The sequence below is a fragment of the Lonchura striata genome, chromosome 1 (assembly GCF_046129695.1).
Source record: "Lonchura striata isolate bLonStr1 chromosome 1, bLonStr1.mat, whole genome shotgun sequence".
In the NCBI taxonomy this organism is placed as follows: Eukaryota; Metazoa; Chordata; class Aves; order Passeriformes; family Estrildidae; genus Lonchura; species Lonchura striata.
Window position 1 is genome coordinate 46052539 of NC_134603.1, and position 24883 is coordinate 46077421.

At 38.5% G+C, this 24883-nt stretch overlaps 1 protein-coding gene across 2 annotated transcripts in view; it reads left to right on the plus strand.

The window, feature by feature from the left end:
• Positions 1-441: 441 nt before the first annotated feature.
• SS18 (SS18 subunit of BAF chromatin remodeling complex) overlaps positions 442-24883 on the plus strand; it is a 44270-nt gene continuing 19828 nt past the window's right edge. The window contains exons 1-5 of one of the 2 annotated variants that reach the window (XM_021551605.3): positions 442-639; positions 4084-4160; positions 5413-5497; positions 17797-17950; positions 24377-24598. In XM_021551605.3, coding sequence (XP_021407280.1) covers positions 571-639; positions 4084-4160; positions 5413-5497; positions 17797-17950; positions 24377-24598 — 607 coding nt within the window. In that variant the 5' untranslated portion in view covers positions 442-570. The remainder of the gene's footprint in view (positions 640-4083; positions 4161-5412; positions 5498-17796; positions 17951-24376; positions 24599-24883) is intronic. The other variant, XM_021551604.3, reaches the window with a different exon arrangement.

The following is a 24883-nucleotide window of genomic DNA, read 5'->3' on the forward strand; positions in this document are numbered from 1 at the left end:
CCCGCATCTCCCGTCCCGTCCCGTCCCGCTCCACCCCGCGCTGCGCCAGAGGGGGCTGCCCGGGTGCAACCAATGCGGCGCTGGGCAGAGGGGGGAGTAGAGACTGCCTCCCGGCACAGCCCTAGCGTGTCCCCTGCAACGTGCGCGCCACAACATCGCCACTCCCCCCAGCCGACCGTACCACTTCCCTGCTATGAGGCTCTTCGGGCAGGAACGTACCAATGCGGCAGAGGGAAAGGGGAAGCTAAGAAAGGCGCGTGACAAGGCTGTGCGTGGAGATCACTTTCGAAGCGGCTCAGGATCGGCTCTCGGTCCAGTTGTTCTGGCCGGGCCGTGCGGGGCAGCCACGGTGTCATTGAGGTGCCCCCTCGCCAAGGAGAAAAGCAGGGAGGAGCCGCCGGTCTTCCTTAACCCCTTCCCCCGGCGGGATGGGGATGGGCCGTCCCACCGGGCGCGCGCCCCCGCCCCACCGCGCGCCGCGTTCTTCCCGGATCGCCGCCGCTGCTGGGTCCGCGGGGCGCGCGCGCGAACGGGCGGGAGCGGCCGCGGAGGCTCCGGCGCCCACCAGACATGTCGGTGGCGTTCGCGGCCCCGAGGCAGCGGGGCAAGGGCGAGATCACGCCGGCCGCCATCCAGAAGGTGAGGACGGCGCGAAGAGCAGGGCCCGGCCCGGCCCGGGCGGCCCCGGGGGCTGCAGCTGCCGCTTCCTGCCGCGCGGGGAACGGGGGCGGCGGCGGCTCAGGCCCGCAGCGCCGAGGCCCCGGCGGGGAAGGGAGGCGGCCGGGCCGCACTCCCTGTGCCCGGGGCTCGGCCCCTGTCTCTGCACTTGGACACTTGTTGGAGGGTCCCGGGGCCGGCGAGAGGAGGCGGGCGGTGTCCTGGGTGTTTGCAGCCCTCGTTTTTCTTCCTTCGCTTGGGCTGCCCCGATCGCCCCGCTGGACTGAATTTACCCGAGAGGACTCGGCCTGGAAGCGGAGAGTCGAGTAAATCCTTCCTGCGGGAGGGCTCTGACAGTGGGACCGCGGCCGGTTTGTTCCAGACCCTCTGCCCGACTGGGCGCTGCGGAGTAGGAGGCGGCTTCAGTTCCCAAACTTGGTCGACCTGGTAGTTAAGGCTGCCTCCCAGTAAGCCTTAGGTGTGATTGAAGAAGAATATCGCGTTCGGAGCCAGTGACAGCCGCTCCGGACGACTCCACCTAAGCTTGTGTGGGAGGGAGCAAGTTAACTCTAAAGCCATCAAAGAAACGCGCATACAGGATTAATAATAATCCACAGCAGCAGCAAAGGAGCGTGTTCAAGTTCACTGGTAACTGTGTGGTATTTAGAAACTTAACTCAAGACTTGTACCGTCATTGGTGTGGGTGGCCGTGGATCAAACAGATTTCAGATTGGTACCATCCCCTTATGTAGAGGAGTCCTTTAAGTAGATAGATCTAACATCCGATTTAGTAAAGAATTAGAATCTCTACAAAGCAGGTGCTGCAGCGATATGGACCTCAGAGAAGACCTTGGAGCTGTAAGGGAAACATCCAGGGTACTGAGGGGGAAGTCAGTGCTTGGGAATTGTAGATAAAAAATACATATCCACTGGGTGGAAAGCTGCACAGAGGTAGTCAGTAGAGACTTCAGGATGCTGAGGTGCCATGGAGAATACAGATGATAAAGTTTTCCTGGGTCTGTAGTCAAACCATTAGTTCAGTGGTGGTGTGCTGGCAAAACCCCAGTGTTAAAGTTGAAGAATTTTTGTAGTACCTAAGTTGTCAGAAGCCCTGAAGGTATCTTCATCCAGCTGGAAACTAAATTCTCTTTTGATGGTAGATGTTTATAATTATTACAATTTTCTGTCAGCAAACACTAATTTAAACTTCTAAAAAGCAGTTGACTGTAGCCCTACCTAGGATACAGTTATAATCCTTTTTGTTCCCTTTCCTTTTAGCCCCTAGCATTCCTGCCCCCCTCCAGTCCTTTGCTTCTCAAGAGGTGTGTCTTACATGGCTGTAATGAAGAATGCAACCATCTAATGGGCAGTTTCAAGGTCTACTTGTCTGCTAAGCCTTAAGAATCTGCTGTTTCCCTCAGAACTGTGGGAGATATTTTGAGGAGGACCTTGATTCACAGCTTCCTTTGCAAGTCCTCTATTAGACTTTGGTATCAATCGTATTATCTAATTTTTTCCTTTTTTTCCTGAAATGATGAAAATGGCCACTGTGTTTCTTACAAAGCTTGAAGTTAGTACACGTGCTGTGTGCCAATGTTGCAGTGTGTGATCCTCTTCAGAGAGTGCAGTTGTAGCTTTGCCTGGTTTCTGAGGCTCACAAAGTAGCTGAAAATACTGCAGTTATGTCTGTGTTTAGGGCTTAATGAATATGTTTCCAGATCCAACAGTTTCAGGCAAAATACTTGTACTGGGATCATTCTAGTCCATTCTGGTGAATTACGGTTTAAAGTTCAAGAAAACTTGGCTGGTTCTTATGTGGATAGAAGTCCTGAGTGAACTGCATAAGGTGTTTGACTCCATACTCTTTTCATAGTAGACATGGATTAAGTGGGGAAAAAACTGACACTACTTTTTTTGTTGTTTTTTCCCTCTCTGTAGAATTTGTTAGGGGAATAAAGGTTGTGGTATGATGTTGTGCTTTCCTTGTGGAAGGATGAGTCTACTCATGGCTGTTTTCAACCATGTTTGGAAGAAGGAGAGAATGTGTAGGATGTTTTAAGGTTCTGCTTGTTTTGTGATATTCAGAAGCTGGGTAAAGGGATCTAAACTAGCTTTCCAGTCAGAGAAAGCAAAGGAGTAAATTGATGCAAAAATTTACATTTGGCATTAAATTTTCCATTTCTATAAGCTGACTTGGATAACTTGGCTGATGGCTCAGATTAGCCATGGTTCTGTTGAATCTTGCCTGATCAGAGTGCAGAGCATGAGCTGGAAAGATGAGTGTGGGTTACATTCACTCTAGGAGACTGGGTCGTTTTTTTCCCTGTTTAGAGAGCTTGGAACACTTTGTGAACTTTTTGTAGAAAGTTGTGAAATTGGCCATTTTCCATGATTTTTTTAGAACTACTCATTTTTGGTAAGAAAATTAATTAGTAAGTATTCATTTTCATGGACACTGCTGAAGTATGTTAGATTTATTGTGTCCATTGTCCTGGTTCTGGCCACCGCAGGATTAATTCTTGCAATAGCCAGGGAGGGTCTCATGGCGTGGATCTGGAGGTTATTCTGTAGCACCTCACTTAATTTTCTGGGGATGGGGGAAGGGGTCATGTGTTGTGGTGTCATCAGGTATTGTTGGGGGCTGTATGTGATGAGCACTTGAATGTGAATAATTTGCCCTCTTGTACTCTCCATTAGTAGTATTTTTGCTATTGTTATTGTTTGCTTCTTATTTCAGTGGTATTTCCAGTAAATTTTTGCTATCTCAACTGGTGATCTTAACCTTTTGTACCTCCAGTTCTCCCCTCTGCCCTACCAGAGGGTAGAGGGATGCATGGTTTGGAGTGTTTCATTTCGAACACTAAATTGGGCAATACCATTCCTAGACCATAATGTGCCATTATACCAAATATTTATAAAATGCAGCTTAGTTAGAGAATCTTCATGTAAATATTGCCTGGCTTTCCAGTGCATTTGCTGAACAAATATGGTCAGCTCAGTTTTCACCATTAGCAATTTCAGTGCCTTTTAAAATTAAATTTATATGTAGTTGCAGGCTTTAGAACTAGAAGGGAAGCTTGGGGCATAAACTTTTAAGTGAATTTCTTGTTAGCAATCAAAGGAATGCAGAAAAAATTTAAAACTTTCTAAGCATAGGTATTTGAACAGGACACTTCACAAATGTAGCTGCTGATGGTAGCATTATGAAACCCTTAAGCCAAAACCTGTAAAACTAATCAGAAGGGGGAAATGGGAGCAAAACAGTGTTCTGCAAATAATTGATGAAGTAGAGCTTTCTGCCTAACAACTTTTTTAGTTGTTTTTTAAAAGTAAGAAGAGGAGCATTACTCAAGACTCAGACTTATCTTCAGTTTCTTTCCACAAAGAACATGGAATTTACTCCAAACTTTTTCTTTATTGTTTCAGATGTTGGATGAAAACAATCATCTTATCCAGTGTATAATGGACTATCAGAACAAGGGAAAGACTTCTGAATGCTCCCAGTAAGACCTTAATCCATACCTACTGCGGACTGGGTGAATTTCCATCTAAATCATCATTCTTAATTTGTTCAGCTTACCTTACAGGACAGCTGTGCTGTGAAGAAAAGCATTGCTACAGATAGTACACTTGAAATTCCTGTGTGGGGTGGGTGGGTTTTATTTGCTTTATGATTATCGCTTCTGTCACTGAAGTGCTGCAACTTCCCTACTGTAAGTTGATGTCATGATGATGCTGCTCATAAAAATAAGGACTGTCTAACAAAAATATTTTTCCTCTGTATTGTAATTACATTGTTGGAAAGAGGTAGTTTTGTTTGAAAAATTCTCAAAGTCATGTAGGAAATTGGACCGTTCTGCTTCCTAATGGCATGTTTGAAAACTACCTGCTTTTCACTTGACCGAGAACAAACAGGCTTTTCGTAGAAGTTTGGTTTGCCACAATATCCATCACAGACTTACCATCTAGTGTGAGTGATCTGAGAGAACTATAGAAGGAGTGAATTGTTAAGGAGTGTTATTTTCCCATTGTACTTTTCTGGCTTGAGGTGATGATGGCACCTATGTAATCAGACAAATCTGGAGAGGTAGGACATCTTACTCCCTTGCCAAGAGAACTGGTAATCTGGGAATAGGGGTGGGATCATAAATAATAGGTGCTTTTGGTTTAAGGGACTACTTTTGTTTGCAAGCCTGTAGTTACATACTTGTGATCTGCTCCAGCTTTCAAGGTTGTTATTGTGACTGTGGGCTAGATACTGAGAATCAGGACTGTGCTTTTCTAGCAGAAAAATTATTCCATAGCAAACTTCCAAAGCTCAGGGTCCTGATGAAATGTGGTCACAATTCACATAAATCTACGATATCTTGAATATGGAGACACAATAAACAGCTCTCTTTCTCTGGTGTTTGTGATCGAAATTACACCAGACATAAACACACTCCTTGTATGTATTCTGATGATTTAGTTTAAGGCAGGAAGTGAAATAAGTGAGAACAATGTCACCCAGCTTTAGATTTTTTCATAGCAAGACAGTAGTACAGTTAGGCACAGATATGATGGAGACATTGGGAAAGATTGGATAATAGGTAAGTGTGAGGGAAAAGGCTTAAGATTCCCAGTAACAGTACTCTTGTAAGTCTCTTGAGTCTTGTTTTACATAAGTAGCCTTCTTTATGTTTGTGGAATTAGAGTAAATTCGGATGTTACTGTATTTATGAATTAAGGTTTGTTTTGCTTTGCTTATTTTGATAGATACCAGCAGATGCTGCATACAAACTTGGTTTACCTAGCCACTATAGCTGACTCCAACCAGAACATGCAGTCTCTACTACCAGCAGTAAGTACAAAACAGTGTAAAAATAGGGAATATGTTTCATTTGGATTCATGTAGGTAAAAAAACCCCACCCAAACAAAAAACCAACCAGCCAAATATTTGAGGTAATGACCAAACACTTGGCCTCTGATTTACTGTACAGTAAATACATGATGCTGTTTCTTCATGCTGTATTTGGAGTAATCTCACTGCTTAGGTATTGCTTAAAATCTGACTTGTTTAAATGTAGACTCCTACCATGAATTAGATGTGCAATGCTCAACTACCTCATCTGCCTCAAAGACAGAATTTTTTTTTCCTTTTTTTTTTGTTTTTCCCTCTCAGCTGAGAACTTCAGTGGTATTGTTCCTAGTCAACTCCTACAGTATTCTTTTTCCTCTTAGATTAGGGAAAGGTGAGGGAATGGGATTCTTTTTTTGTCTTTTTACTTTTCACTGGAATGTCATCCATTCTCTTGCCCCAGTGGAATGAGGCTGGGTAAATTTTTTTTCTGCTTTTCCACCTTCCAGACGAGTCTCAAATTCTTTGCCTTTCTCCTGTATTGGAAAACAACCTTGCTTTAAGGTGGATTATAATAATATGAAAGAAGTAAGGTCCCACAGGCCCTTGAAACACTGCATCACTTTACATGTCTTGGATATTACTTGCTATCATTTTTTAATCTGAATTTCTTAATCTGTATTCCTGAACTCTGTATTTTATAAGATGCCTCAAATTTTTCCCCTTTTCCACTGTTTATGCAGCAGTATGAAAAAAACCCAGCAGCTTAAAGATAGCTTACTGTTTGTTTTTTGTGCTAATCAGAAAGCTTGGGGATTTCATTGTGAGTAACACAACAAACTTCTTTGGTTTTTGGTAATAAGACTTCTCTTGAATTAATATAGTCTTGATTCATTTCTGCACAATGAAGCTAAAAAGAATGTCTATAAAACAGCCATTCCTAGATACTAGTTTTCACCAACTGAAATTGAATTACTTTTTCTTTGGTCTCTGGAGAAGTGTTCTCCAATCATTGCTACTAGTGAAGCATCCTTTCAAGCTGGTACCTAGAGGACTATAGAAACAGTGCTTTATTATGTCCAACCTGTTGTGCCTGTAGAGGTTTCTCTTTTTATTAATCCATGCTTGTAGCTGAGCAGGAGGGAAAGAGCCATTTAAGAGGGCAGTGTGTGTTCCTTAACTAATATGCTTTTGGAGGCTTAATTCATATCCTGGTTCTGATGACAACTGGAAATGAATTTGACCTTATCCTAGTCCCTGGTGGACAGCCCTGTTGTTAAAGTTGAATGTGATGACAGTCTCTTCCTAAAAGAAAATGAAGATAGGTCTGGGAAAGGCTTTTGCTTGCAGAGCTGGGCAGAAGTGTGTTTCTGATCTTCAGTGACAGGAATATTCCATGGTACTGAGAAAAAATAGCATAGTGTGTGTTTGAGTGGGTAAAGAAAGTCTCTTTTGGACAGGTGAGGAAGGGAATAAAGGTTCTTGGATTTCTTTGGGTTTTCTTTCAAAAATGCTAAATGAAATTTAGCATCTTCAGTCTTACCTAAATGTAGATGGTCTGACCTACAGTCTTTGAAGATTGCCTCAAAATGTGGCATAATCAGACAAGATGATTTTTGTTGAGGCTTATAGGAAAATATTCTTTAAATTCTTTCTGTCTTGCTAGTAAATTTTAACTAACAGAATTTGGGAACATGTGATCTATCGTCTTTGTTTTTTCAATGCAAGATTAACTACTTCAGTCTTTTCCTCCACTGGCTTTCCATGTAGGAGCTGATGTGGCTCCTCTTGACTTGGAGGTAGTATGATTCTCTTCACCATGCTTATGTATCAGCAGTTGATCAGCCTTACTAAATTCAAGATGAGGATGCTAACAGTAAATACAGAGCAAGATATTGTGTGTGTAGACATCTACTATTTTTAATACTAAAATATATCAATTTTATGCTACTACTGTTGTATTTTCTTTCCATAGAAGTTAGGAGACCTTGAGTTTGAGTACCTTCTGAAGCTGGGCTGTGTCTTATCTATTCATTTCTGGAAGATTGTTTCCCCTGGTAGACTAAATTTTCTTTTTTTGTTTAAATTTTATCCTGTTACTATTTTAATGAAGTAAATAAGCTCTCAAGGAATTTCAAAACTTTTAAAGCATTTCATAAAAAGTAATAGTTACGTGTTAAAGTGAATTTGAAAAGAGAATGCTTCTCTTCATACATCATTCACACTGAACAAAAGACGTAAGTTACCAGGTTCATTGAAATTTTTAATATGAGCAAAAATTACTCTAACCTTATGAGAACTTCATTGTGTCCTCTAGCAATATTCCTTACACTTTAAGGAATGCTTAAGTGTAAGCATTCCTTACACTTAATGCTTTATATTGTTAGGAGAAATACTCGTCTTAGGCTGTTTTCCCTTGCCTTTAAGAATTTACTGTTCTAATGAAATGATTGATAAGGTTTCTGAAACTTCGGTATTGCCTTAGAGAACAAAAAGTATGGTGACCCAATGGTGTTGTGCAGAGAAATGTTTATATAACTGGGATCTGCAAGTGTGGAAAGGTGAAGCAAGCACTGCCGAATCTGGGTGAAGGGAACTGGGGAAACTTTGAAAAATCCAGTGTCATAAAAAAGCTCCTGTGGTCTTGTATGCCTTCTAGAGTACTAAATTATTACTTTCGGAGTTTTTGAGTCAACCAGTCTTTTCTCAGCTGTGTGAACAGCAGCGTTATTAAGGGCAGGACTGTTATGTGTTGTCTTCCCAGCTGGATTAGAGCAGTGATTAAGTTCACATAAGAAGTTGATGCATCTTTTTGCTGTCTCTTTTTGAGTATTGGCAGATACTCTCTTTTTTGGATCACAGTCAAGAGTCTCTTTACCATTACCTTATGAGATTAACTAGCTTCCCCAAAAGGGCTTTGGCACGATGAGGAACACGACACTTGATTTCTTGTGATTTTTCACTGATGCTGCTTTTGAGGGAGGCTACAGCTAGATACTGTTGTCCTTGAACCGTAGAGACCAAAGATGCAATTGAAGTGGTGGTGAAGTATTATGTGTGTTTGTTTCTAAACACATGAAATTTCAAACTACAGAACAAATACATTATCCTCCTTGACTTGTATTTTTTTGTTTTTCTGAAGTGTTTTTAGTGCCCTTAAGAAGTCATTAAAGACTACTGAATAAAAATCCCCCAGCTTTCCTATTTGGACATCATCTCTCTCTTATATGTTTTCATTTTGCCAGTTATTTTTAAGGAAACAACCCATGACTATCAGTTTATTTGGTATGTAGTGCGAAACTTTCCATTTTATAATGGGCAGATATTGAAGTGTGCGGCAATTATTTGGGAACATTAGTGTGTGGGGTTTTATTGTTTTTGAGGATTTTTTTGGGGTTTTTTTTGGGGGGGTTGATTTTTTTTAGTGTAGGAAGTTATTTTTTTCAGTTTTTCTTACATTTGGTCAGCATGCAAAGCATGAGATTTCTGTGTGTATTTCAAGGCGTTGAAAATAATATGTAATGACTTCCAAGAAAACTTAGTGTGTCCAAGTCATAGAAGAATCTGGATATTGCATTAAATAGTTTTTCTAAATTTCATAATATTGTAAAGGTTTATTAATAAACTTTCTAATTGAAAACCAGAAATATCTTTTTGAGCTATTTCTTTCAGAAATTAAGCTTTTTGTGGGTCTTGCGAAATCCCTTATTTTGTGCTGTTCCCAAACTTGTCACACAGATTAGGGAGGAGTCCATGTTACTTTAGTAATAAAATACTTCTCTATAAGATGATTGCTTTTTATAAACACCTGATCTCAATAAGCGCTGAAATGCTGGTTCTTTCCAAAGGAACTTGCTTCAAGAGATAGGAAAAAATCTAAACCACAACAAACCAAACTAATAAAAAAAAATCTCCCAAACCAAAACCAAAGACAATCACTGCCCATACACAAAATAATGAAATACTTCAAAAAATCAACTTGAGGACAAGCTTTCATGAAGTGTTAGTAATGATGTTTAATGGTTCTAAGTTGATGAGTTCTGCAGGCTAAATAGGAATATTCAATATAAGCATGGTTTCACTCAAACAACGAAAAGTCTCATATAATTTTACATACTTTATTTTTCAAAGGGGTGATGTTCAATCTGTGGTTTTAATGTACTTGCATATGGTTGTAGAAAAAACTTTGAGTCTTAAGAACTGAGCTGTGTCCTCTGGTTTTTTAGTAGTCTTTATTTTGAACACAAAAGTTGCTAAAATATATGTTAATTGAATTACCTTGACTTGTCTTTTCTTGAAAAAAGCAAGGTAGCATCCTGAGAATAAAAATACGGCTCAGTTTCACACTTAAAAATAAAATTCTGAAGTAAAATTTTATTGGTGATGATGAGAGGAATCCTAAATTAATGAGATTCATGTCCAGTTATGCACCAAATGCCTGGTAAAGTTTGATAGCTATGGTGGTGGTGTGGTTTAACCCTAGCTGACAACTAAGTACCATGCAGCTGCTTGGTTACCCCACACACCTTCGTTCCCCTTGCAGTGGGCTGGGCAGGAGAATCAGAAAAAAAGATGAAACCTATAGGTTGAAAAGAACAATTTAATAATTGAAATAAAATACTACAATAAGATTATAATTATAATTAAAAATGAGACAGTAAAACCACAGAGCAGTGCCCAGCTTGAGTTTGATGCTCTGTGGTGTGGATTATCCCTCTGGCCAGGTTGGGTTTGCTGTCTCGGCCATGCTCCCTCCTCGCTACTTCCACACTTTGCTGGCAGAGCCTGGGAAACAAAAAAAATCCTTGATTTAAGAGTAAGCACTACTTGGCAGCAGCTAAAACATCAATGTGTTATCAACATTATTCTGCTGAATCCAAAACCCAGCACTACACCAGCTACTAGGAAGAAACTCAATTCAGGACAGGTAGCATAGCAGAAAATCTCTTTCTGGTATGTGAAGTATGCTGCATAGTTTTTCATTAACCTTCAGAACACAAGTCCATGCCCAGTTCAAGTTCAACTGTTTGTAAACTGAGTTAATAAGAGAACAGAGCAAAAGGAAGGTTGGATGTTTCCTGTCAAGAGGCAAGGGAGCTATTAGTGATGACTGGAGCTTGGATTTTGAAGACTAATTGTTCTGATTAAATGTTAAATAGTTTTGAAAAAAAACCCAATAATTTCTTGAGATGTTATAAAAGAGAAGAAGGCAGCTGTGTTGACACAACTGAAAGGATACTGTTGGAAATGAAGAGTCACTAGTGGGAGCTTCTTAACCCAGCAACTACACTAAGAAAAAAATAAATGCAGGAATTTCAGTTGTTAGGAGTGATTCAGAGCCCAATAGCTGCCATTTTAAACCAGAGGATTGCTCTAAGTTCTGTAAGCTACTATGCATGTATTGTTAATCAGGTGTGTCCACATGGGGAGCTAGTGCACTGTACACAAAAAACTACTTCTGTTGCCTATGAACTTGTGTGACTGATTCAGAAATCAGTAAAAATCGGTGGCAGTTTGAATGAGGAGTATGCTCTAAAGTGTAATTCTCTGATACTCAAAGATGTGATTTGCCTCTCTGTAGTGCAGTGTCTGCACAATAAATACCTTTTCAATTGTAGGCTTTTTCCTGAGAGGTAGAGTGGTAGTCTGGTAACATAGGTGCAGAGTCTGTAGGGTTTTGTTCTTTCTCAAATGTCTTGCTGTGAGGGTTCTGCTGGATTCTTTCTGCTTTAGGTGAGTTTATGTAAAGCCTTTTAGCTAAAACAGTGGTGGATTACTTTTTCTCTTAGGCTACTAAATGCAAGCAAAACCTGTAAGTATCACACCAAACATTAAACCATCTTAAAAACAAAAGAGGCAAGGGGCTGTGGGACACAAAGCTTCTGAGGACAGATAGGAACTACATTTTACGGGGGATATACAGAGCAACTCAGAAGTTGTCTAGTTTCTATAATTCAGCGACTCCTGAGTTAACATTTACAGTTAACTGATTCATGATCACTTTTAATAAACCCATATGAATTAATGCAGTTTTTAAAATTTCTGGTTTAAGTAATTTTTAGTTCTAAAGCCTCCCAAAGGATTTTTGGGGGATTATTTTTATAGCTATTGCTAAGAGGACAACAGATATTTTAGGGTTAAATTTTGTTTGTTAAAACATCATTAAAGAATATTGGGACAGTGTCATGGTTGAGAGCAAATCTGGGAGGAAAACCTCTGGAAGGAGCCCCCAGAAAGCAGACTGCCACAGCCCCTCCCCCCACTGGTTCGGGAAGAATTTTTTTGGAGAGAAGTGGAAAAAACCCTGTTTATTTAACAGGCAAAACACTCCCCAGCACAAAAAAAAAAAAAGGAACAGCACCAAACTCTTTCACCACTCTGAAGAGATGACAAATTAAGAAAGTCTCTCCTGGGAGTGGTCTCTCTGTTATCAGTCCCTCTGGCACTGGGAATGGCTGCTGCAGGCCACAAAGTGCAGACTCTTGGTATTTCCCAGGTCCCAGTCCAGAGCAGGTTTGAATGGTTCAAAGAAAAGGGAAAGAAAGACAGTCCAGGGAAAATCCAGACTGCCCAGCTAAACTAACTAACAAGCAAAAAAGCAAAAGCAAGCAGGAGCAAGAGCAAAGGCAAAGAGCAAAAGCAGCACTATGTACCACCGTCTGTGTCCAGCAGACCATGGGGCAGTGAGCAGGCTGATAACAAAACAAAACTTTGCTTTTCAGAGCCAACAGGACAGACAACTGGGGATACAAGCATCGTAACGCCACCCTAGGACAGACAGTGAAATATTTTTATGTAGTGACATATGCAATTTTAAACAATTAAAGATTCTCATATCCTCTTTAAACAGAATGTTTAAGTATTAAGTCAAAATTTCTCTGATTTTTGAAGATGCTGATGTAAATCAAGATGTATAAACTGGTTGTCATTCTAAATTTAAAATTCCTTACTCTGAGTCACAACTGATAATCCAGCAGTGAGAGCACAAATTACTTTTATAATTAACGTCAATATTTAGACATGATTGTAAATGTTTTTCCTGTAGAAATCCTTCCTAGCCCCAAATATTACACTAGCTGAGAATTGATAAGGGGTCTTTATTTTTTCATTGAAGACTCTCAGTACTAGAATACCCTGTACCTTGTAGAAGAGGAATTGTAACCCAATTAAATCTCTGCTCTTTCAAATCTCAAAAGCATATTCCTTTACGATCTTATTTCCCAGTCTGACACCTCAGTAAGTACTCCACAGGTGCCATCACCACCTATCAACAGAGTACTGCTCTCTAAGACTGGGACAGGTCCTGTGATATTAGCAATGTGATATGAGCAGGGCAGAGTACCACCTGGGAAGGGGTGCTTTGCTTTGCAGAAAATGATATTTGAGGGTTGAAAACAAAGATGATTGATTAAATCCTGACTTAAGGCTTCTCTTGGAAAGAAAAGAAGGCTATTTATGTTTGCATTTCTTGTAGCTTTTAATTGTTATTTTGAGAGAATTTCAAGAAAATAGTATTTTTGATAGTGTATTTTAATTATCTATCACTAGTTGTATTGATTAGCAATATTGTGTTTTAATGTATTAACAGTATTTCCTAGTTTTTGCCCTTTTTTGTGGTGACTCAGTTGGTATTCCACCTAACTTTCTATAATAGATGTTCCATAAACAAATCTTTGAACATGCTATGCTGTTGGTGGTAAGAAAAATTTTACCATCTTCAGGTTCACATTTTCACCCTAGGAGATTTTATTGTTGCATCTTATATTTGATCCATTTTATTATTTAAAAGAAAATCATCTAAAAAAATGCAGTGTAGCTGTTGTCTTTAATGCATGCTTTCAAATAACTTTCGGATTTTAGTAGGATTTTGTTTGCTGGGAGTTGTCAGTTAAAATCTAGTATTTTTTTTTCATCTCTTTTTGTTGTTGTTGTTGTTGTTGTTGTTGTAACTGTTGGGTCAGTTTCAGTCTTTTTCCAGTTCAAATTTCTAGAGTTTCACTAAATAGCTTAAAATTTTTTTTTTCATGCTCTGATAAATTTTAAATGCTCATAGCGGCTATAAGTGAAATCTGTGTGTTTGGGGAAATGAACCAAATGTTAGTGTGTAGCAAGTGAAGCTATATATAACATTTTCTAAGACTTTAATTTACTTTTTACTGAAGTAAAATATTTAACATTTTCTACTACATAATCAGAATAAAATCAGGAGTGATTTTAATTTTTGTTCCTTTTTGTCACACTTCCAGCAAAAGAAGGGAAGTAGCCTCTCCTTTGGTTCTGTTAACCTAATTATGTTTGGATGTCCTTTCACCCTTCATATCTGGGCTTAATGGCTAGGGTTCATTTTGGGTAGGTTTTCTTTTACAAAGGGTGGGTTGTTTCTTTTGAATACTGTGTGATCATTTTGCAAAGTCTTTGCTATACATAGTCCATGTTCCTGGGGATAGTCAATTTTCTTAACTTCCATAAGGAACAAAAAAGGTTAAATAATCTAGTTTATGTAGCTGGGTGGATTTTTTTGTTGTTTTGCGATTTTTAAATTAAAAGTTAATTTAAAGAAGTTTATTATCTAAAAGTCTGGATCAAGTCCAATAGAAATCGGGAAATTACCATTTAAAAACAATTTTTTCTTGTTTTCTTCTGTCTGCATCCACTAGAAAAATACGCTGGAGGATTTTCACTGGGGAATAATTATATCTGCAGGAGACATTTCATTTTAATTACTATCAGGTAGTGATTGGTTTATGATCTGACAAAAAGGCTTGTAATGCTCTTTTAAAATATCCTATATAATATCCTATATAACTGTTCCTATTGCATATATGTATGTGTAATTATCTCTTAATCTTATTTAAACTTAGTTCTAGAGTACCATGTTGATGAATACCTCAGATTTATGTGATTTGTGGCGTGTCTTGTATGTTTAATGTTATTCTTCAATTTACTGACTGTTCTCCTGAGGTTTTCTTTCTTGTTAAACCATAAATTGGATGATCTACTTTTTGTATCTATCATACATTAAATTGTATTTCTGTCATAGCTTCTTAAATAATATTCCTTTATATGCAAAAAAAAAAAATCTTGTCAGTTTTACTGTTTCAGGTGTAAACATTCAAAGTTTTTAATCACTGCTTGCCTCTCTTTAGAATCCTGTTATTTTTGCAATATCTTTTTGAGATTACTTTGCCCAAATTGAATGTGTATTATGGTATCAAATACATCGGCATTTTTTTCTTTAGTATTCTACCTGACTTTGGATATTACTGAAGATAATCAGAAGGTGAACACAGGTATTATGCATAGATTTTATGAGGTTTTGAGTTTTCTGTTTATTTTGTTGGGTTTTTTGTTTTGGTTTGGGATTTTTTTTCCCACCAAACTGTCTGTATTGTGGTCAGTTCTTTTCTGTTTGTTACTTTTTTCCTGGATTAATGGCAATAGGGGCTTCCTCTTTCTGAAGCAAGTGGTTTATAGTTCAGTGTAATTGCCATATATTTATCCACTTCACTTGGCACCTTCTGCTTATTCTTTGTTTCACAATTTCGGTAATTTTGCAGTAGCTTCACATGTTGACATATACTAAAATATTTTCAGGAAACCTCTGTGTGTTCCTTTACTCTTTGAAATTCATAAACTTCCCTTGGAGCAGTTTTTGATCCATGCCACTGGACAATGTATTGCTCCAAAAGGCTTTGTCAAAAAACTTGTGTTAAGAGGCTTCTGTTAATTATGCAGCTAGGTGGTTTGTTTTATATTTTTAAAAATTTCTAGTAAATTAGAACTTTACTATATTGGTCCTACTACTTTTTAATAAATAGAGGTATAGTGTTTGTCCACCTTCTAGTCATCTGATAGGGTAGTTTCTTTTAATGGAAGATTGAATTTTGATAGCAGATTGGACCTTTTTCTTTAATTGTTTTCAAGAATCTGATACAGATTCATACAGGACTCTGGGCTTCCATATCCAGAAGTTCCTCTTGATTAATTACTTTCTGGTAGTACCTCTTTGAGAGTTTTTAGTTGCTCCCTCAATTGTCTTAAATTCCCTGTGGTTTGTGAAGTCTCTTGCAGGTTTTTGTATCTGAAGTCCTTAACACGTTTTTCTTCCTTGTCCTTGCATGTCTACACTCTCTCATGCTGTCTTTTTGATAATAATTTTTTTACCTGAAGGATAGTTGTTTTGAAAATTTCAGACTAAATAGTGTTGGAATATATATAGTTCTGTTTAAATAATCTTTGGAGCTTTTTTCGTCCCTCTTTCCACAGATAAGGTCATTCCCATGTTTGTACAGTATCATATGCAGGATAGCTGAAACCTAGGTATGAACTGATCTTCTTTAGTACTTCATTGGACTTTCTAATGTTTCATACTTAGACTTGAAGAAGTTAATTTTAATTCTAAAAACATTTCCGCTTGGATGAATTTTGAATTCAATCTCAGTTTGCTGGCATGGGACTGTTCTGAGGCTGACATGGGATAGTCTCTGAGCTCTGACAGTTCATGTGGAGGTTACCAACCAAGTGTGTTGGTTTGAGAGTATTTCTGAACGTACTTTACAAATAAAAATGAAAATAGTCTGTTTGTTTTCCTTTTTCTTTTTTTTTTTTTTTTTTTGTATATCAGTTTTAGATAATTTCTGTTATATTCTGTTAAATGCAAAATTAGAATGATAGTGAGTTTTGAAGGTGAAGTTATCGAGGACTTTAACTGAGGTGAAGCAGCCTTGTCTTGGTTGCTCACTAGTGGAGGAAAAACAATCAGAATGGAGCAGCTTTTCAGTCACAGTGTTTAGAGGGTTGAGCTGCCTTTTATTCTTACTTTCTTCACCTCTTGCCACTTCTGCTATAGGCTGAGGAAGGAACTTTGCTTATAACATGTCATTCTCTTCATCATGGAGGAATGAAAGGAATTTTGTAAGAGTAGTTGCCTACTAGCTTATGTTTATCTTCAGCTCCTTCCTTCTTCCTGCTGAAAAAAAAATCCTTCACTAATTTCCTGAAGAAATTTTTGAAGTACTGCAGGGAAAATAATACCTGCTTGAAGTGTTTGAAGAAATGTTCAGACAACAAATTACTACCATTCACTCCCCTCCCCTGACAAGTGAAATATGTGTGTGTGTGTGTGTGTCTGTGTTACCCTGCTCTTACCATCTCCAACATACACACACTGGGAAAGCCTTACTCTTTACTGCTGTATTCTGTTTTGTGTTTATGAACCTGATGAATAGTGTAGGCACAGGCGGGGACTGGGCTAGATAGAAGCTTAGGGTTCATCTGCTTGGTTCTGTCTGTGAAGAGAAATGTTGTAAAACACACACGTAGTTGTCTCACTGGGAGAATTTTTCATGAATAGTTATAACCTGTAGACAGAGTCCTCAAAAACCAGAGAGACAGGAATTTGCTCTCATCGAGATGATTTTTACTCCCCTGAAAGTGCTTGGCTAAGGTATGTGAGGACGATTGTAGAGTCTCACAGGTGTTTTTAGTAGGAAAACAAAGCTGGCTACTAGCAGTTTCTGTGTCTCCTTCCATTGCTAGGAGTAGAACTTACCAGTAAATTCCCCCTTGTATTTATTGTTTTTCTTGCTCTCCCTCTTTGAACTCTCAAGGTTATTCAGTTATTTTCCTCACAATTTCATTAGGAAATTTGCCAAAAACATCCTTTCTAGGCAGCTGTCTCTGGACCTTTGGAGGCCAGCACTAATGTACTTCCAGTCTGTAGGGGGTGTTTGGCATGGAATTACGAACTAGGCCTTCATGGCTTTGGGGGAGAGCAGGGAAGAGATCGCTAGTGTTTTACCACACCCAGGTGCAAATTTTTTGCTGGTCTATGAGCATTCAGAGGCTTTCATCTCATGTTGTACCTGTTTTGTCCCAGTGCAAGGTGTCTGTTAATAGCAACAAATAGTTGATGCAAGAGAATTAAGTAAAGACTTATTTCTCTGTTGAATGAAAGCTTTTTTGTATGTGTTAAGGGAGTGACTCCAGCAATCTTAAACTGTTCAGATGTAATTTTTTAATGAGGCATTGTTTTTTTTTTTTTTTTATTTTAAAGTGGGGCTCAAAGGTGCTGTGGTGTTGTCTGCCTGTAATACTTAATGTAAAATTGATTAAAATGTTAAACGCTTTGCCAGAATTAATGTTGGGAGGAGTTAAACATATCAGATAGAGAAAGAAATGCATTTCAGCACTTTCTTTCATACGCTGTTGAACAATGTAGGCAAATGCTGTACCATATGTACATATAATATGTTTGTCAGACTAACTGCTTCTCATGTTTGACTAAACTGTCTCCTTTCAGCCACCCACACAGAATATGCCTATGGGTCCGGGCGGGATGAGTCAGAGCGGCCCTCCCCCACCGCCGCGCTCACACAACATGTCTTCAGATGGTATGGTAGGTGGGGGCCCTCCTGCACCACACATGCAGAACCAGATGAACGGCCAGATGCCTGGTAAGTTTTTCTCCTCTAAGACATTAACACCAGCGTTGCCTGGCAACTGAAACGACATGGGGGCTCAAGGGATACTAGATTGTTGATGACAAAACTGCTTTGAATGCCCCCGAGTACAAGCTCTCTTAGAGTTTGTTAGCTACAGAGCTACGTGACCTGTATTCAGTGTTTATCAGGCTGCCCTTGGGCTTTGATGTAGCTGACACACAGCATTCCTCTGATGAACAGAACTGGCTAAATTTAGTCTGTTTGAAACCATGCAGTACAGCTGGCTTTAGAGGGCTTACTGGGGAAAGGTATTGGCCTGTGGCTGAGCGAACACAAATCCTTCCATAAAAAGATAATGTGAAATCATTGTCACTAAATAATTAGATAATAATAAAATAAATACATATGAAAGAGACTGTTTTTGATTTGGGTAAATGTTCAACAGAAAAAAAAGATTACTTTTATACACTGTCCACTAATCTCCTGTGTTCTTTATTATTGAAGATGTGTTGAATTGTAAGGGATTTGTAAAGAAATGGCCTCCTGATTATTGTTCTAGGTGTAAATTTTAAGTCAGTTTCTATGCCATCCTGTTTTGTAATAAAAAGAAATGTACTTGGGAGGACAGAAACAAAGCAGAGAAGGAGGATGATAAAATCCCACATAGTGCCTACTAGTACTGGCTTTGGGGTAACTATTCCCTTTAGCAGTCAGATCAGAGTGGAGTAGGCAATGGAAGAGCATGCTTCTTTATATAGAGGCTATTTTCCTGAATTTCCACTTGTAAAATCATACTGCCTATTTCATGTGAAATGGCTTTCAGCTTAAAATTGCATTCCCAGGATTGCATTTGTTCAGGATCCCTTCCTCTTTTTTTGTTACAGAGGAACTTTTCATACAAAAGCTCCTCAAGGTGTTGATACTTTCAAGGAAGAAAGCTACTGTCAAAGGATCTTTGAAAACTGATCTCTCAGTGGTGTCAAGGATAACCTTCCTGACAGCAAACAGAGTAATAACTATGCAAAACTTAATAAATAGTAAACAATATAACAGTTGCTGTAGTCTCTAATTTCTGTGCAAATCTTGATAAAATGGACTTGATAATGGCAGCTTTTCAGAAAGAGTAGCTTGAATAGCCTTCAGAGGTTGTGTAAGAAGTGCAATAAAAGGTAGGTCTGGAGAAGTTAGTTTCATCATACATGTTGGTCATGATCTGCATTTGGAAGTGTAAAAAGCAATATATGCTGCTCCTTAAGTAGGGCAGAGATATTCTGATTATGGTGTCCTTTATCCATCTAAGATCCATCAGCTTCCGTGGAGAATAGCATTGCCTCTCAAAAATCAGTCTCTTTGACCCTCAAGTGTAATCATATTATTGTTATTATAGTGATCTTTTCCAAGGAGAAGGATTACTAAGTCACAATGTGAGCATAATGACTTCACTGCAGAGCCACAGGGGAGAAAAGTCGCTCCTTAAACATACATATTTTGTAATTAGATAGAATAAGAAAAGAGCTCTTAGGAAAATATGTGAAAGGTAAATAGCTTTGTTTTGGTATTCACCTAGACAGATACTTAAATACAGTTCCCAACTAAGCTTTAATTTAGCCTTTCCTCCAACATATTCCCTTTCTTGAATGTCTGATCTTTCCATCTCAGTTTGACGTTTTCTCTGAGGATGTGGAGATAAACAGCTTAGGATGAGGGCATCTCTAATATCAGAAAGGCTTGCTAAAATAATTTCATAGGTTGGAAAAAGGGAAACAGAATCATCTTGTTAAGTGTGTCACTGAATTACATGTATCTTTTCAAGTGTATGTCAGTTACCTGCTTATGAGCCTTTCTGTATTTCACGGAGAAATTCCTCCATATTTCTCTTTGTATTTTTAATAATTTCTGTATTGTGTGCATTTGCTTTCTAATTTTAGGGCACTTACTCTTAGCTTACATAAACATTTTTCCTAAAAACCAGATAGAAGATCCTAAATATCTGTAGAGATGATCTGTATAAAAGGAGTAAAGTCACTAATCTTAAACCGGAAGAATCCAGGACTGGCATCAGTTGACCAGCATGGAAAAAGTAAAATGCAGGCTCTTAAAAATGCCAGCTAAGGATTTCAGGTATTATCTGAGCAGGGGCTTCCACAGACGACTGAGTATTGGCAGAAGACAGGGGTTGATGGGAGGATTAGAAGAACTGCCTAGTGATCATCAGGGCATGAGTAATTTTAAAGTTCTGTCATAGACCTGTTCCATTGCCTGAAGGGCAAAGGATGATTTTTCTTGTACTTGTGTCCTGGTTAATACAGAACCTGAAGTGCTGCTGGGGCCCTTAATTGCATCCCCTGACAAATGTGTGTCTGTATCCTCTTGCCAGGGAAGACAGTCACAGCAAACCTTTTTCAGCTGGCGATATACTTGAGTGTTATTTGTACCTGTGACAGATTGTGGTTTTTCGCTGAAAAAATTGCTATCTGAAGAGTTAGTTTGAGTTTGTGTGATGCAAAATTAGGATGATCTGGATTTGGAAGGAGATGATGAAAAGATAAGCTGAGCTAGGGGCAAGTTGTCTTCTTGATTTCTTAAAGTTGTTTTGTAAAAACTTGAAAGGTAAGACTAGCTGTAGGGGTCTCTGACCTTTGTCATGGCACTGGTAGGTGACCTTCCTGCATAACAGATTGTCCCGGTTCCAGCTGGAACAGGGTTAATTTTTGTAGTAGCCAGGAGGAGGCATGGTCAGAATAACCTGCAGGATATTGTTGGGGATTCTGTGTGGTGAGCAATTGACTGTGAATCCTTCATATCTTATACGCTGCTATTAATACTGTTAATGTTCTTATTTCATTGCTTTTTCCAGTAAATTGTTTTAATCTCTATTTGTAATCTTTACTTTTTGTGCCTCCTGTTCTCCTCTCCAGTCTAGCACAGGAGAGGGGATACAGGGGAGTAAGCAAAGTGGTGTGTGGCTTGGAGTGTTTAAGCGGAAGTGGTAAATTGGGGAATATCATTTCTAAACCACAACACAGGTGTTTGTGTGTTCCCAACAAGTTCTCTCAAAATCTTCCCTTCCTGCAAATGTAGTCTGAAATGTATTCTAGTTTGGATTACATCTTCTTGGAGGTAAGATGTGTATAGGTGATTGAGAGGAAAAAGGACTTCTTTTTATACTCAGGATAAACAATTACTCTGCTAACTTCATTATAACACAAATCTAATTAAAAGTATATCTATCTAATTATAGCATTTTAAAGCAGATACTTTAAAGTGGAAATGCATTCTTCATGCCTCATTAATTCACTCTTAGTTCATTCATATTCTCGTCTTCCTATTCTCATCTTTCTATTTCATTTATCCATATAAAAAAGAAAATAATTTTTTTATATGGATAAATGAAATAGGAAGACAAGAATATGAATGAACTAAGTTCTTAGAGTTCTTAGAGAATATGAACTAAGAGTTCTTAGAGAATATGAATGAACTAAGAGTTCTGTCTTTATACACAGGAGAACTCAATTAAGTGTTATGGCAAACTATAAAAAAGTTATATGTAAAGTGTGTTGTTATTATTTTTCATTTGCAAGGTTTTTGATCCTATGGTTTTAGCTTTTTTCTCTGTTCTTGTTTTCTAGCTTCTTACTAACAAACCCCTAGATTTTGACCACAGAAAATACAATGCCTCGCATTTAATATAGCAGCTTTTTCTTATGGGTGCTTTCTCCGGTTTTAGTGCCACCTGAGACATGAAGTATAAGCCAACCTTTTAGAAAAGGTGTAGTATTTTTTCAAGCTATCTCTTGGGATGATTTTTGCCTTCCTAATTTTGCATCTTTTATTACCAGTTTTTAAAAACCTGCTCCCCTGTGTGCTTGCCTAACTCTTTGAATATCACTGACAGTGTCTTTCTTTCATCAAAAAGAAAATAAAGCCCTTCCCAAGTTATAACTTTCTGGCACTAACCTTTTTTTTCCTTTTTTAATTAGGAAAGTAGTCTTCTAGCAGCTCTGCAACAGTTGCTTTGCACTACAGTAGGAAGCTTTTCTTCACTGTAGCTTTACCTCAGAGCACATTCATGATTGAGCTCATGGTTAGAGGCAAGCTCACTTTTTCATAATTAAACTGTCTCCATGTTCTCATTATTATAGAATTAAGCAGTGTTGAATTGAAGAGAGGCAGTATAGGCATCTGTAGTACTCTTGTGGGTATAATCCTGTACACTGAATTACTTTTTCTGTATTCGTGGTGGACCTGCCTTTGTACATTTCAGCAATCTCTGCTCACCTTGTTTTGCAGGAGCAGTGAACTGCATGTTTGATGCCTTTTTCAGCATCAGGTGTTTATTTCAGTAATGTGTCTTAAGGGCAAGAGGATAAACACATTTTAAAACTTACTCTGTTTCTTCATTTTTGCTTTAGTAGCCATGTTCATTTATCATTGTTACCTTTTCCTTCTGCATCTTTTTGTTTCATTCAGTTAGTGTTGTCTCTATGACCTTGTGTTCAGCACTCTGTCCTTATTCCTGCCTTCATTCTATCCTAGATTAGTGCATTTTTTTTTCATTAGCCAAGGACTTAGGAGCTGTTTTCAACTGAAAAGGGGGGTGTGGTTCCTTTTTTATTTTTTTTTCCACTGGGAAATATGTAAAAAAATCAGTACCTTCTTGCAGCTCTACTAGTGTAGTTTCTTTTAGATTCCTCTTCTTAGAGTTTTCTAGCTTAAGAAAAATCCTGTGGCATGTAAAGCAACAGCAGTTTCTTCTTGTTGAAATCTGTACATAATCAGCATTTGTCTTGTTAACAGTTGACCAGGTCTGTCATGTCCTCTGGTTCTACATATTTTCATGAAGTCTTCATGTGATGCTTGTCATGGACATAATCCATGCATTTTATCTGAATTTTTACTTGTCATAGTTACATCCAGTCTGATGTCTTACTAGTTTTAGTTCTAGTAGCTGTTCACTATTCCACCTAAAGTAATGTGTAAACTCACCAGATGGTATTGTAATGTTGTACTTGTAAAATACCCATTCAGAGTAATCCAAATTCAACCTTTGTAGTCAGGAGGAAGGGAAATAAAAGGTGAATAGATGTTGTTGGCATATGGGTGTATGAACAGGGTGCTTTTCCTTTGCATCTTCACAGGCTGAACTGATAATTTGGAGACTGTCCTTCCATTTATCATCCCCTGCTCTAGTAATCTGCAAATCTAGTAAACTGCAAACTGCAGTATTCTGCAGTTGCAGAATATTGGCTATATAGTGTATGATCCAAAATGTTAAATAGTTCTTCAGCCATTTTTATTCTACATTGTTGCATACTGTCTGAATCATGGCAATGCTAGGTCCATTAGAAATCAAAAGCATTGATTTTCTGTCGTTTTGAAATTTTCCACCATATTTACAAGTAGAGAAGATGCAGCACATTGCCTGTAACATTTTCCCTTTGTTCCTTTTTTCACACCTTTCTTTGATTTCCAAGGTTGTTCTTTTACGTATTCACAGCAAAGGTGATGTGTTTACCAGCACAGGTCACTAAATGCTTTCCATTCATGTGTCATTCTTATTAAAAAGTCAGGATTGAAGTATCCAAAAAAAAGTCCTGATGTCTTACCACAAAGATTTGTTCTCATCCGATCTCAGGAGATAAACTCAGGAGTCGTCTTCTTGTCATGAACAACTTTTGGTTACATTTTTACCTACAAGGGCATTAAAACAGCTCTGTAGAATGAGTTTGACTCACAGGTTTTCCGTGAAGGCCTTTGCTTTTGTATAAGTCATCCATGGAGTGCTTGTCACCTTCTCTTTCTCCTATGGGTAACTGTATAATAATTTGAATAAAAGTTAGCCTAAGTTAGCATTTAGTGGTGGACTTGGCAGTGTTACATTTGTTGTTGAACTTGACAATCTTAGTGGTCTTTTCCAACCAAAATGTTTCTATGATTCTGTGTTATTATGTCAATGTTAATACTGACTGCATTTAAAAGTAATAATAATAGTTAGTTTCAAAAAATTATCTAGCATGGGTTGTTTGAATACACAGAAATTTTATAGCCACTGTAACAATTACAGCTATGATGGAGTTACCAAGCTGTCTGTTACACTGGTCTTGTGCCATTCAGAACAAAATTCAGACTGTATTATGCAAGTACTAAAAACAATAGTTTTGTGTGTGATATGGATAGATGAGCTATATGATAATTCACATTTGTTTCAGTAGCTTTAGTTACTCAACAAAAGAAAATGTATTTCATAGTAAAGATGAAATTTGTTGTTCACTTTGTTATTTTTAAAGTGAGGAAAACACATCCAAACTGTACTTTAATTTTATTTTCATGTAATTGTATTTAATGACTTCTGTTTAGCTTTGTGATTCAGTATGACTGTTTTCACCTGCTTTTATGATGCTTAATGTGCAACTTTTTTCCCTGGTTTTCTTTCTGAAGGACCCAACCATATGCCTATGCAAGGACCTGGACCTAACCAACTTAATATGACGAACAGTTCCATGAATATGCCTTCAAGTAGCCATGGGTCCATGGGTGGCTATAATCACTCAGTGCCATCATCACAGAGCATGCCAGTGCAGAATCAGATGACAATGAGCCAGGGACAGCCGATGGGCAGCTATGGGCCCAGACCAAACATGAATATGCAACCAAACCAAGGTAAGTGAGGTATCTGTTAGCTTCTGTAAAAGGAACACATCTTGAGTGCACGTGTTATCTTGTAGATTTCCTCCTCTGAATGTGTTTGTACCCTGAAATTGGCTCAGTTGCTTAGAGCATGGTGCTAAGAACACAAAAACTGTGACTTCAGTCACCCTATGGACCATTTACCTAGGACGTGGACTCAATGATCCTTGTGGAAGGATCATCTCAGAATACTCTGTGAATATTCTGTACCTATGTTTGGAGGATTCTACACCTCTTTTCTCCCATATAGCTGTGACT